Source organism: Medicago truncatula, chromosome 5, assembly GCF_003473485.1.
Source record: "Medicago truncatula cultivar Jemalong A17 chromosome 5, MtrunA17r5.0-ANR, whole genome shotgun sequence".
Classification (NCBI taxonomy): Eukaryota; Viridiplantae; Streptophyta; class Magnoliopsida; order Fabales; family Fabaceae; genus Medicago; species Medicago truncatula.
In genome coordinates, this window is record NC_053046.1 from 31,736,994 (window position 1) to 31,750,395 (window position 13,402).

The 13,402-nt window shown below is 33.6% G+C and overlaps 2 protein-coding genes across 3 annotated transcripts; one reads left to right on the plus strand and one right to left on the minus strand.

Annotated features, from left to right (window-relative positions):
- Positions 1 to 370: 370 nt before the first annotated feature.
- LOC120580577 (uncharacterized) lies at positions 371 to 2,541 on the minus strand. Its single transcript, XM_039834500.1, has 2 exons — positions 2,223 to 2,541; positions 371 to 957 (listed from the first exon to the last, which is right to left on the minus strand). The coding sequence occupies exon 2, from the start codon at positions 937 to 939 to the stop codon at positions 373 to 375; it is 567 nt and encodes a 188-aa protein (XP_039690434.1). The 5' UTR covers positions 940 to 957; positions 2,223 to 2,541; the 3' UTR covers positions 371 to 372.
- Positions 2,542 to 5,818: 3,277 nt separating this feature from the next.
- On the plus strand, positions 5,819 to 11,805 carry LOC11407889 (disease resistance protein RUN1). Of its 2 annotated transcripts, XM_003615684.4 has the most exons (5): positions 5,821 to 6,436; positions 7,207 to 8,338; positions 8,583 to 8,858; positions 8,973 to 9,698; positions 10,837 to 11,805. In XM_003615684.4, exons 1-5 carry the CDS (start codon positions 5,961 to 5,963, stop codon positions 11,530 to 11,532), a joined length of 3,306 nt encoding a protein of 1,101 aa, XP_003615732.2. In that variant the 5' UTR covers positions 5,821 to 5,960; the 3' UTR covers positions 11,533 to 11,805. The 2 variants fall into 2 exon arrangements, with proteins under 2 accessions (XP_024639932.1, XP_003615732.2); XM_024784164.2 differs by lacking the exon at positions 8,583 to 8,858 and having other exon boundaries at positions 5,819 to 6,436.
- Positions 11,806 to 13,402: the final 1,597 nt, after the last annotated feature.

Consider the following 13,402-nt stretch of genomic DNA (forward strand, 5'->3'; position numbering starts at 1 on the left):
TGGTTTTCTAAATAAAAACAAATGTGATAAACAGTTATTTTAGGCCCAAGAATGTTGAATTTAATTAAAATTTGCTCAAAATTAGGTGTATGGAATACTGAAACCATAAGTATGGTATAATGGTTTTGATAGTGTACTAGGTAAAACCATACTTATTGTGTAATGGTTTTGATCAAAATTATTATAGGTACGTGGTTCTAATAGTTTTCTAAATAAAAACAAATGTGATAAACAGTTATTTTAGCCCAAGAATGTTGAATTTAATTAAAATTTGCTCAAAATTAGGAGTATGGAATACTGAAACCATAAGTATGGTATAATGGTTTTGATAGTGTACTAGGTAAAACCATACTTATGGTGTAATGGTTTTGATCAAAAATTATTATTGGTACATGGTTCTAATGGTCTCAGATAACACAAATGCTCTGGTTTATGTAATGGATGACAGTGAGCCACATCCCATCTATAAATCTTATACACATTCAAAACTTCATCCAGCTTCAAATATATTCCAGCTTTACAACCGACCCTTTCCTCAGGTTTTTCTTTCACTTTCACAAACTCAATAACCAGTGGACTGTCTGATGTTGGCCTGTTGTTAGGATTAAGCAAACTTCCCTTCTTGTAACCTTGTTTGTTACAAACATAACGCAAATAATGTATCTTTTCTGATTTCTTATTTTGTGAATTATTCTTCGACTTCAACATAGTCCTAATAGAAAATCCAGTGTTATATGCATAATTACCATAAAAATCTTCAACCTCTTTGATAGATTGAAAGACTAAAGACTTCCATGATTCTTCATTGCTAGGGGAGTAACATTCAGTATGAATCATTGAAGAAGTTTCAACACTCAGTTGTCCACTCTCAGCATGAATCAGTGATGAAGCTTCAACACTCAGTTGTCCACTCTCAGATGAAGTTGATATCAAATCCATTGAAAACAGCAACAAACACTATTAAGAACAAACAACCATTAGCACATTAAGCATTTTTCATTCAATATACAAAACGATTAACACATCAATGCATGTAAATTTGCAGATTAAGCATTCAAGATCAGAAAAGTAGACAAGGACTGAAAAAACTACAAACAATAACACATCAATGCTCTTATTTTTCAATCTAATATTCCTAAAAGTTTCGCATAAATCTTTGCTTGACTTGAATAATGAGTTATTCACTCTTGTTTATCATCGGCTTAAATTCGATTGTATAGCTATAAATTCCATTTTTCATGGTTACAAACCAGGAATAAAAGGACTCCTCTTTTCACTGCATATCATATTAGGTTCTAGAAGTGACAGTTTTTTGTGATTGACAGTTTTATGTGATACATTGATTTTCATAAGTTGTAAATTTTAGGTATCATACAACTTTCAATAAGTGTCCTGGAGTTTGTGACACAAGAGTTTTATGTCTGAAACTATATAGAAAAATAAACTTGTTTGGTTCTGACTAGGTTTGGATATTGTTTTTACAGAAATCAATTGTAGCAAATATAAGTTATTACATGATACAATAGTCCTCAAATATAGTAAAATGTTAATGTCTGACACTATATAGCAAATAAACTTGTTTGGTTCTGATTCTTAATGCATCTAATTTTAGTCTCTTAATGACACTTCACATCAAAATTGTAAGACTCTGAACAATAATTTTGTAAATCATGTTCAATGACACTTCACAAGAAAAACTTTATCTGCTGTTTCATATCCTTTACTGATGGTTTCAGGTTGAGAAAGAATTCTATGTTGAGGAATTAGTGTTTCCTTATAAGCAAAATCATAAATTCAACACAGAAATAGAGAATACAAACAAACAATAAATCTTTGCCTGAAAAAACTACAAACAATAACACATCAATGCTCTTATTTTTGAGGAATTAGTGTTTCCTTATAAGCAAAATCATAAATCCAACACAGAAACAGGGAATACAAACAAACAATAAATCTTTGCCTGAAAAAACTACAAACAATAACACATCAATGCTCTTATTTTTGAGGAATTAGTGTTTCCTTATAAGCCAAATCATAAATTCAACACAGAAACAGGGAATACAATCTATTGAATTTATTAAGAAATTCAATAAATTCAATCACAGGAACAGGGAATGGTTCATAAATCACCAAAAATGCAGGAACAGGGAATGGTTCATAAATCACCAAAAATGCGAAATTGAAAACCGATCAAACACAGAAAAACATCACAAACGCAAAACCTGAAGGTTAATCGGAGTTGAGCGAGCGGCGAGCGGCAGAGAATGAGCGGTGAGCGGCGGTAGAGAAGCACTTATGAGATGAGCGGCGGCAAGCGGGAGGGTTGCAACAACAATGAATAGGCGAGCGGCGAGCGGCGGTAGAGATTGAGAGGCGACGGCGGCAGAGAAGCGGCGAGCAGCGATCGGCGAGGTGAGAAGAGGAAAATGATAGTATGAGATGTGAAGGAGAGTGTGAGCTGAGATTATTACACGTGTAAAACCAATCTGAAGGTTGAAAAGAGCTTATGCAGGGTGCATAAGGGAAACCCTTATGCACCATAACTTATACCATTTATTTTATAGTTTTTGATTGTATTATATATTAAAACATAATTAATAAAATTTGTAGAAGATTTTTTTATAAATATATTTTAAAAATAATTTCTAACAATAAATTTTTTATAAATATTTTTATATTGTACTAGATTATTTTAGAAGTGCTCTAATATTTATGGATATCTAATATTTTGTTAGAACTTTTGTGTTTGATTATTTATGGAGTTTTTGGTTACCGAGTTTTCATGTTTAAATTTTTATGAACGGAATAATATAAAAATCATGATATTGTTTTAAGGCTAGAGGGATAAAAAAGTAATTTGGTTTTAAAATCCATCCCATTCCCTTATGAATCAAACATATATTTAATTAAAATCTCTTCCTTCCCCCTTCCCTCCCATCATTTGAACCAAACATATATTTAATTGATATATCTCCCCTTCCCCCCTCCCTTTCCCTCCCTTCCATTAAAACCCCTCCCCTTCCCTCTGTTGAACCAAACGGACCCTAAAGAATTATAGACTGGTACGTTGTGAGTAGTGCACAAACGTGAAAAAGGATTGATGTGTGCTTTTGAAGACCGCTAGGGTTTTACGGCACCGCTTGCGATTGCACTTGCCCTTAATTCCATCAATTTTGAATTGAAGTTCGGTTGGTGTTTTAATCCAATCGGTTACCATCCAATTGGTGTTAAACCTTTATCATCATCAATTTGTTTTAGCAATTGTGGGGCTGGTGGTTCAAAGGTATCACGTAGAAGTTTTTGAGTTACTAGCTTTCAACGAAGTCCTTTACAACAAGTTAACAAGTTGCTGCAATTGATAATTGTATGTCACATTTTGGCTCTGTTTGGTAAACATAACGGATAACTATAAGTTCGTTGATAGCTTATAGCTGATAGCTTTTAGCTGATAGCTTTTAGCTGATAAATGTAAAATGACATAAAGGGTATTCTTAATTCATAATAAAAATTATATCATTAATTTAAGTATTTGTAATTTTGTAAACTAATTTTTCTTTCAAAAAATACTTTAAATTTATTAATTTAATATATCCTATGTATTATAAATTAAATTAAATTTTATTCACTAAAATTTTATCTTATATTTATTATCATTTAAGTGTTTCCACTTTATAAAGAAAATAACATTTACCTCAAAAAAAAAAAAAAAAAGGTAGCACTAATAGAGTAATACTAATAACAGAGAATAAAGAAAATAACACTTACCTCAAAAAAAAAAAAAGTAACACTAATAGAATAATAGTATTTTGTTTCGTAAAAAAAAAAACGAAGGTATATATTTTTTCAAAAAAAAAAGAAAGAAAAAGGCCAGCTGCTATATATACAAAAATTGGAATAAAGGGATAGTAGTCTTTATTACGTAGCTTATTATAAAAATTATAATGGATAAAAATACAATTTAAATGAAATAATAAGGGTAAAATTGGAAGAAAAAGTGAGAAGATATAAGCTATAAGCTCAAACGCTACTTGGAATAGCTTCTGAAAAATAGCTTATAAGCTCGTGAAATAAGCTATAAACTCATGGTGAAAAAGTGTTACCAAACAGAGCTTTTTTTGTCAAACGAGCTTATAAGCTATAAGCTAAAAGCTAAAAGCTTTTTTTTTGGGTTTCCCAAACAGACCCTTTGGAACCAAGGAATCACGACAGGTTTGAATTACGACTGCCCTAGCTCCGGTGTGGCTTTGCCAGCCTCAGCCATGTTTGACTGACTGGCAGGCAGAGCTAGCGCCTCCAACCCTCAACTTTGGAACCAAGGAATCACGACAGCTTTCAACAGTGCTCGCACCCACACCTGTTAAGTCTATTGTCGCTCCTACGGTTCAGATGACATCAGTTGCACCTAAGCCCTCGTTTGATCAGGTCCTACGTGGTAATACGATACTGTCTGACCCTCTCCCGGTGCCTTCCATTCGTGGTGAAATATTATCTGTCAAAATCACGGATGATGTCTATTTTTGTGAACTAGATGCTTGCAAAACCAACCTTCGAGGTCGGTTGCTTCTGAACAAAGGAGATAAGCCTTACTCCTCCAAAGATCTTGCTGACAAATTACAGAAGTTGTGGAAAGTGAAGGAGCCATGAAATTTGACGTCCCTTGGACAGGGTTATTATGAAATTTTCTTTAATTCACAAGAGGACATGCGAACCGTTTGGGTAGACGGTAGTATTAGCTTGAAGCCAGGCTTACTCGGATTATTTGAATGGACAAAAGACTTCAACATGCACACGCAACGACAAACTCACACTCAGGTTTGGATTCGGTTATGGGAATTACCACAGGAGTACTGGATGGAGAGAACCTTATATGAGATCACAGGGGCGGTGGGAACTTCGTTACTCATTGATAATGTGACTAGAAATAAACTTTATGGTCATTATGCCGCATTTTGGTTGACATGGATCTTTGGAAAGATATTTTTAAGGTTCTGTTTGGTTAGAGACGCTTCCAGCTAAGTTGCATATTTCTTTCGAGACAGAATTGGTCTACCCAATATAGATTTCTTTTGTTCTGTTTTTTTTTCTTTTTTTTCCGAGAGTTTTGGCCTAGTCTCCCTTCTTTCTTGTACATACTTTTTTCCTTTTTTTTTAATTTTATTTTATTGAATTTAGAGTTTGGCAAAAATAGGACCGAGGCTTTCCGGGGTGCCAACTTAGTTACGATGTCGGTGTTGTCTCCTGATGTCTGACTTTCTCCTGCTGAGCAAAGAAAAAAAAAAGTGCACAAACGTGGAATGGAATAATAAGCATTACTACAATTAAATGTTAATATTAATTTTAAAGGTTAAATATGTTTTGGTCCCTGTAAATATATCAAATTTTTCTTTTAGTCATTCTAAAAAATTTCATTGATTTTTAATTTTTTTAAAATTTTCAAACACCACTTTTGATTCATATTTTTATGTCAATTCATGTAATTTTTAATGAAATTGTGCAGAAATGTGTAGAATATTGTAAACATTTATTCGAAAACATATTTGATTTTTTAGATGTTCATATAACATCACTAAATTTTAAAGAACCCTATTTGCAGAGACTAAACACATTTATATTATTAAGGTGTTGTTAATTAAGGAGTGCCCCCGAACACTCTTTTAGGATCACAAGTTTGGAAAATATTCTTTCAAAAAATCAAATATTACAAATTTTAATACATTAATAACATACATTTTTATAAAAAGTTACTACTATTAAAAGATCTTAAAAGAATACTCTTGGAGCATTGATCTTATCATTTCCCTTATTTGGAGTAAAGCTCTTAAAACAAATAAATTATTTGGAGTAAAATTGACTTGGGTCAATATGGATTGATTATTATATTGCAATAGACTTGCGTGACTATCTGTATTTTGCATTTTCGATAAGGAAAGTGTTGACTGAATGAAATCAATACTCCAAATATGAACCATCAATGGATATACGACGTGTTCATAAATTTCAGAGGGGACGACAGTCGTAATAGCTTGGTTTCTCATCTGTACGCTGCTCTCTCAAACGCGCGAATCAACACATTTCTTGACGATGAGAAGCTTCACAAGGGATCGGAGCTGCAACCACAACTATTGAGAGCAATACAAGGGTCTCAGATCTGTTTAGTTGTTTTCTCGGAGAATTACAGTAGATCTAGTTGGTGTCTTCTTGAACTTGAAAAAATCATGGAAAACCGTGGTACTCATGGTCAAATAGTTATACCAATATTTTACCATATTGATCCAGCCATTGTTCGTCGTCAGTTAGGTAATTTTGGAAAAGCTTTAGAAATTACAGCTAAAAAAATGCAATCAAAAAGGGAGAAGCAAAAACTGTTGTTGCAGACGTGGAAGTCTGCTCTTAGCCAAGCTACAAATTTATCTGGCTGGGATGTCACCTCTTCCAGGTAAATCATTTTCTTCTTCTTTTTTTTTTTTAATAATTTTATTTTTTAGAATCAGAATGAATTAATGTTTTTAAGTTTTTTTTCTTTCACTATATTCATATTATAATTACTGTGTGGTGTGTAAAAAAAAGAAAGAAGCTAGTATGTGTTAACAAATGTTTCTGACAAACCATTTTTTATAATATACGTCATTTTGGTCACTATTATAAAATTATAATACTGAGTTAGCAGAAACAATGCATTTTTATATGCAGAAAATGTAAGGATTATTCTTCAATGCATTGTTTTTAGTCCCAGTTATTTATTAAAATGTAATGATTATTCTTCAAAGTCACACAAAATTTAGGGATCAAAAACATATTTAACTCTAAAATAATTGGGACCCACTAACTATCACATCAGCATTCCGTTGGAGAATTAACAGCTGAGCCTAATTTTGATAACGGAGACAAAATGTGAGGATTTTAAAAACATTAATGAAATGTAGGGACTATTCTTCGAAGGAGCGTAAAATGTAAGGACTAAAACCATATTTAACCCTAATATTTACTAGATCCAATAGCTTTTCAAATAATCTAATTTTTTTTTTCTTCTTATAATAATAACCGAATTGTGTAACATTCTTATAAACACATTTATTTTTTGAAGGATATAAACACATTTATTTAAAAGTATAATTCAAAGTATAAAAAAGTCGGTCCAAAATTCCTATAACTTTATATGTTGTTAACTGATGATAATAATAATAATAATATTCATTGAATTTGAAGGAATGAAAGTGAACTGGTGCAAAAAATTGTTGAGGAGGTATTGGCAAAGCTAGACAACACATTCATGCCTCTTCCTGAGCACACGGTTGGACTAGAGTCCCGTGTTGAGAAAATGGTTCCATGGATTGAAAATAATTCAACAAAGGTTTGTATGATAGGCATATGGGGAATGGGAGGGTTGGGTAAAACTACGGCAGCCAAAGCCATCTACAATCAAATTCATCGCAAATTTGTGTACAGAAGTTTCATCGAAAATATTAGAGAAACTTGTGAAAGGGATAGCAAAGGCGGATGGCATATTTGTTTACAACAACAACTTCTTTCAGATCTTCTCAAAACAAAGGAGAAGATACACAACATTGCCTCTGGGACAATTGCAATCAAGAAAATGCTCTCTGCAAAAAAGGTGCTCATTGTACTTGATGATGTGACCAAAGTAGAGCAGGTAAAAGCCCTATATGAAAGTCGTAAGTGGTTTGGTGCAGGAAGTGTATTAATTGTTACAAGCAGGGATGCACACATACTTAAGTCACTTCAAGTTGACCATGTCTATCCAGTTAACGAGATGGATCAAAAGGAGTCCCTCGAGCTTTTCAGCTGGCATGCGTTTAGACAGGCAAGTCCAAGAGCAGACTTCAGTGAGCTCTCAAGTAGTGTAATTAAGTACTGTGGAGGACTACCCTTGGCTGCTGAAGTCATCGGATCTTATTTATATGGCAGGACAAGAGAAGAATGGACAAGTGTGCTATCAAAACTAGAGATAATTCCTGACCATCATGTGCAAGAGAAACTAAGAATAAGCTACGATGGTCTAAGTGATGGTAAGCAAAAGGATATATTTCTTGACATATGTTGTTTCTTTATCGGCAAGGACAGAGCTTATGTTACTGAGATTCTAAATGGCTGTGGACTTTTTGCTAGTATTGGAATATCTGTCCTCATAGAGCGGAGCCTCTTAAAAGTTGAAAAGAATAACAAGCTTGGAATGCATGATTTAATAAGAGACATGGGAAGAGAAATTGTTCGTCAAAATTCAGAAAAAGATGTTCGCCAAATTTCAGAAAAAGATCCAGGGGAGCGTAGTCGGTTGTGGTTTCAGAAAGATGTACATGATGTTTTGACAAATAATACTGTAAGAACTTTCTCCATATACAATTTGAAACTTTTGAATATCCTCTGTAATCTTATGAAAATTATAAAGTTCTCTTTGTTAATGAACTGATTTGCTCTTCATAACTATTTGCTGAAAAATCTTCATGTTTGTTACAAGTGTGCTTGGGCCACAGCCCACATCTGCCGTTTTGTTGCCACTGTTCTAGCAAGTAAACGAAAAACATTTCCCCTTACTTTTCTTAGTTTTTTCTCTTCACACACAGGGAACAAAAACTGTTGAGGGTTTGGTTTTAAACTTGGAAACAACAAGCAGAGCTAGCTTTAATACTAGTGCTTTTCAGGAGATGAAGAAACTGAGACTTTTACAACTTGATTGTGTTGACCTCACTGGAGATTTTGGGTTTCTTTCCAAACAACTGAGATGGGTCAATTGGCGACAATCTACCTTCAACCATGTTCCCAACAACTTTTATCAAGGAAATCTAGTTGTTTTTGAATTAAAATATAGCATGGTTAAACAAGTTTGGAAGGAGACCCCGGTATAATAACATTTTCTTTAAAATTCAAATGCTCATGACAATAGAATCTGTTGCCACTCTTTCATTTCTGATTTTCATCTCTAATTTTTCTTTTAAATGATTATTTTCTTGCAGTTTCTGGACAAGCTAAAAATTCTCAACCTCAGTCATTCCAAGTACTTGAAAAACACCCCTAACTTTTCATTATTACCGAGTCTAGAAAAGCTCATTATGAAGGATTGTCCAAGTTTGTCCGAGGTACACCCGTCCATTGGAGATCTCAATAATCTTCTTCTGATAAATTTTAAGGATTGTACAAGTCTTGGCAATCTACCAAGAGAGATATCTCAATTGATGTCTGTGACAACTCTCATACTTGATGGTTGTTCAAACATTACTGAATTGGAAGAAGATGTAGTGCAAATGAAATCCTTGAAAACTCTAATGGCAGCAAGAACTGGTATAGAAAAAGCACCTTTTTCCATAGTTAGTTCGAAAAGCATTGTTTATATATCCCTGTGTGGATTTGAAGGATTTGCACGTGATGTTTTTCCTTGTCTCATACGGTCTTGGATGTCACCAACAATAAATTCCTTACCACATATCCCTCACATGTCCTTGGGTGTAGAGAGTAATGATTTGCGTTTGGGCAATCAATCATCAACGCTTAGAAGCTGTTCAACACCTAGAAGTGTTTGGGTACAATGCTGCTCCGATATTCAATTAACTGAAGAATTAAAAAGATTACTTAATGATCTAAACAGTGTGGATTTTACTGAATCAGAAACTTCACATGCATTACAAATCTCAGATCTATCATTGAAATCTTTTGTTATTACTCTTGGCAAGAGCTTATCACAGGTTCCTTCTCTATCCTTTTAGTCTCACATGTACTGATATCTATTGTTAATTAAGAGAACACGATGATATTTTCTGTTTGCATTTTTTTCTTTAAATGGTTAAAGTTTCTTGAAGATACAAATTTATTCAGTCAGACGTGTACCATTGAAGTGAAATAATTTTTTAGATAATTACACCCTCTTATTTTTTACTATACGTGTCATATTTTTTATAATCAATCTGGTTTTATGTCTGGGATGTTTACCATTGAAGCAATCTACTTACTGCAAAATGTAATGGAGTGATATCGGATGGATAAGACTTCCACTTAGTTTTCATTAATTTGGAGAAGACATAGATAGAGTGCCTAGAGAGATTTTGTGGAAAACTCTCGACAAGAAAGGGGTTAAGACTGCCTACTTTTGAGCTATCAAGGATATGTGTGGGAGGTTCTCGACTAGTGTGAGGACACAGAGTGGGGTCACAAGATTTTCCCATAACAATAGGACTGCACCAAGGGTCCATTCCAAGTCCTTATCCTTTTTACTTTGGTTTTGGGCTTACTTAGGGAGAGGAAAAAGAAAAATTATAAGAGATAGTATTAAAAACAACAATTATTTTTATGCAATAAACAAAGCAAATGAGTTCAAGCACGGTATAGCTGCTAGGAAAGAAAGGCGTAATAGAAAATTATTCATAGAGATAACAAAACCCTCATCTACTAGAAAAGTTGAGGTTCCTTCCCTTTTCTAAGTCCTAGATGACAAAACTCTCAACTGAAATTTAGTGATATCATTATTATCTTACAGATGGAAATTACCAAAACTTTTAAGTTGAGATATTAACTAGCATATGGAAAGTGAAAAGAAGTATAAGAAAAGGTTAATTATAACATGAGAAAATGGTCATTGGCCAATTACAAGTTAAAATCTGTGTATGGCATATCAGTATTTCAAGGGTTCTGCAGCTATTATAAAAGCATTCTGCTATTGATGTGAGTGTTACAAAACTATTGCCTCATTGCTTTAAATCAGTTTCTGTGTATATTTTTATTTTTATTTTTCTGTGTAATGCACTATTTTTACACTATAAATGGCACAAAAATGTCTATTAGCATGAAATAATTACACAACTAACTCAACATATGTTCATGATACAGGGATTAACAACCACAACCACTGGTTCCAATGATTGTTTTGTTCTGGTTAACAATTATCCTTCTGGGTTATCTTATACATGTACAGGACCTTCAGTCCGATTTCGAGTGCCTGAGGATAGTGATTGTCACATGAAGGGAATTACTTTATGTGTTGTTTATTCATCAACATTTGAAAACATGGAAACTGAATGCCTCGTTGGTGTTTTGATTATTAATTATACAAAATTCACTATCAATTTATACAAGCGAGACACAGTAATGTCCTTTAACGATGAAGATTGGCAGGGTGTAAAATCAAATTTAGGAGCTGGTGACAATATGGAGATTTTTGTAGCTTTAGGGAATGGTATGACTGTTAAAGAAACAGGTGTCCATCTTGTACATGGCCAATCAAGTACTATGGAAGTTGAGTCGTCGTCAATGACCATGGAAGTTGAGCAATCTATTATGGTAAAAATGGAGCCATTGCCCGAAGTGGAAGTGCAAACGCAGCCTAATGTGAAAATAGATCCATCACCTGAAGAGGAAGTACAATCATCCCTTGATGTGAAAAATGAGGCATCACTTATTATCCAGAATGAACCATCACTGGAGCCATCGCTTACTGTCCAGGACGAGTCATCACCGAAGCCAAATGAAAACATCTTTGCAAAACTTGGAAAGAGAGTTGGTAAATGTGTATGCTTGAAACTATAGAATAGGGATCTCAGAAATTTATGATTGCCCAATTGGGCACACTTTGTCCTAATATCGAAATACCTTCCTAAATATTATCATCTTAACGACTTTACCTGTATGTTTTTGTAGGATACTCATCTAGTTTTGAACTGCATTAACTACTTATTTATATATTACCCATTTATCATGTAAATGTAAACAATAAATATCATGACATCCTCTAAAAAAAAAACAATTGGATAGAAAGATAAACTAATGATCTATCCTGAAGAGGAAACTTAAGAAAATCGACATCATTTGTTTTTAATACCATTTCACCAACATGTGGCACAATTGGAAAAACATATTAGGAGATGTGAACTCAACTCTTTAAATGCATCTCAATTATTTTTATATATTAGTTTTCACAGTTATGTGGGGATAAACTGGTTTATCAAAAAATTAATACCACTTCTATTTTTTAATGCTTTTAATTTAGTCACTAAATTTAGGCAGAGAAGACAATAAATTAATGAGAAATGATATTTGTACATCCATTTTATGATAATTTTTGTACAATCTTCTCTCTCATACTTACATTATCTTTTTGGGAGGGAGCTTGGACTATGCTAATGTCAGTTTTTATATTAGTAGTATGTGAAACTTCCATCGTATTGTTTGATTCAATTTATGTGGTTCTGAAAATGTTGTTAAGAAATTCTCATGCGTGGTATCCTGCTTTATGATTTAAAAATTTAAAAAAACCAAAAATCAGTGTCAGATTTCGAAAAAGTTACTCCCTTCACCCAAGTTAACCCTCCAAGGTCAATGGGGAAGGCGACGGTGCAGGGAAGGAATTAGTGAATAAAATTGTTAGGTCATGTATTGTTTTCGATCAAATCGCAAAAACAAAACATCAACTTTGGCCTGAAGCATTGAACCCGCTTCCTGAAATTTATTTCAGATTAGACGACTATCCATCAAATTGTTTAGTCCAAAAGCTCTTGAACCGATCTATCACCTTGCATCTAAAAGAGATTGCAATCCAAAAAAATAAAATTGTAATAATAAAAAATGAGATTAAAATAATCTTTTTGATAATTGAATGTGTGAGGTGATGTCATTATAGAATTTGAATGCATGAATATCACAAAAACATCTCAAAGTGCTTTTTGTTAGTAATTTTATGGATGAAATTGACTAATGAAAAACATTTTCAAGAACCAAGCAAAAAAGAAAGACTTTTGAAGACCAAACTCAATAAAAAAAATATGTATTTCAATAATTTTTATTATTTCGATACATTTTTTTATTTGAATCAGCAACATTTATTAGGCTCGGCTAGCACAAGATGCACTTAACCGGCGAAGGAGGAAAAAGAGTACAAATAGGCACTACAAAACAGACCGCAGCGCACTACCAAAGACAAACTTGATAAAAAAAAACCCCTAAGAGCCCAATTCCAACCAAAGGAGGACTCAAACAACAGCATAAAAACAACAAGAACGAAATACAAGTGGAACGCTTAAACAACAAAAAACGCAGGCTGCCAAACACACACAACCACCAACAACAGAAAACAGCTCCCAAAAAAACCAGTCAACAAAAGCTATCTCACAAGGCACGCCAAAGGGTTCCAACACCATTCGTAGAAAAGGAAAAGCAGCGCTTTTTAAACGACTTAGACACCACCGCCACGACAAAACTTTAATATCATCCACCAACTCCATCACCCCCGTCTCCTTAGCATTGAAAATTTTATCATTCCTTGCCTTTCATATCACCTAAATAGTCGCATGCCAAATGAGTCTAAGTCCTCGAATGATCTTCTTGTTCGACGAAACCGCATTCCAACACGCCCAATGGATGAACAAGTTTTGAGGAATGATGAACATAAAACCCACCCAAT

What these genes read in the sequence shown, in the direction of transcription:
- LOC120580577 (XM_039834500.1), bottom strand. Translation starts at nt 939, where the DNA reads ATGGATTTGATATCAACTTCATCTGAGAGTGGACAACTGAGTGTTGAA.
- LOC11407889 (XM_003615684.4), top strand. Translation starts at nt 5,961, where the DNA reads ATGAACCATCAATGGATATACGACGTGTTCATAAATTTCAGAGGGGAC. An exon ending in TGGGATGTCACCTCTTCCAG is followed by an intron (nt 6,437 to 7,206) that starts GTAAATCATTTT and finishes TTGAATTTGAAG; the next exon opens with GAATGAAAGTGAACTGGTGC. An exon ending in TTGGCAAGAGCTTATCACAG is followed by an intron (nt 9,699 to 10,836) that starts GTTCCTTCTCTA and finishes TTCATGATACAG; the next exon opens with GGATTAACAACCACAACCAC.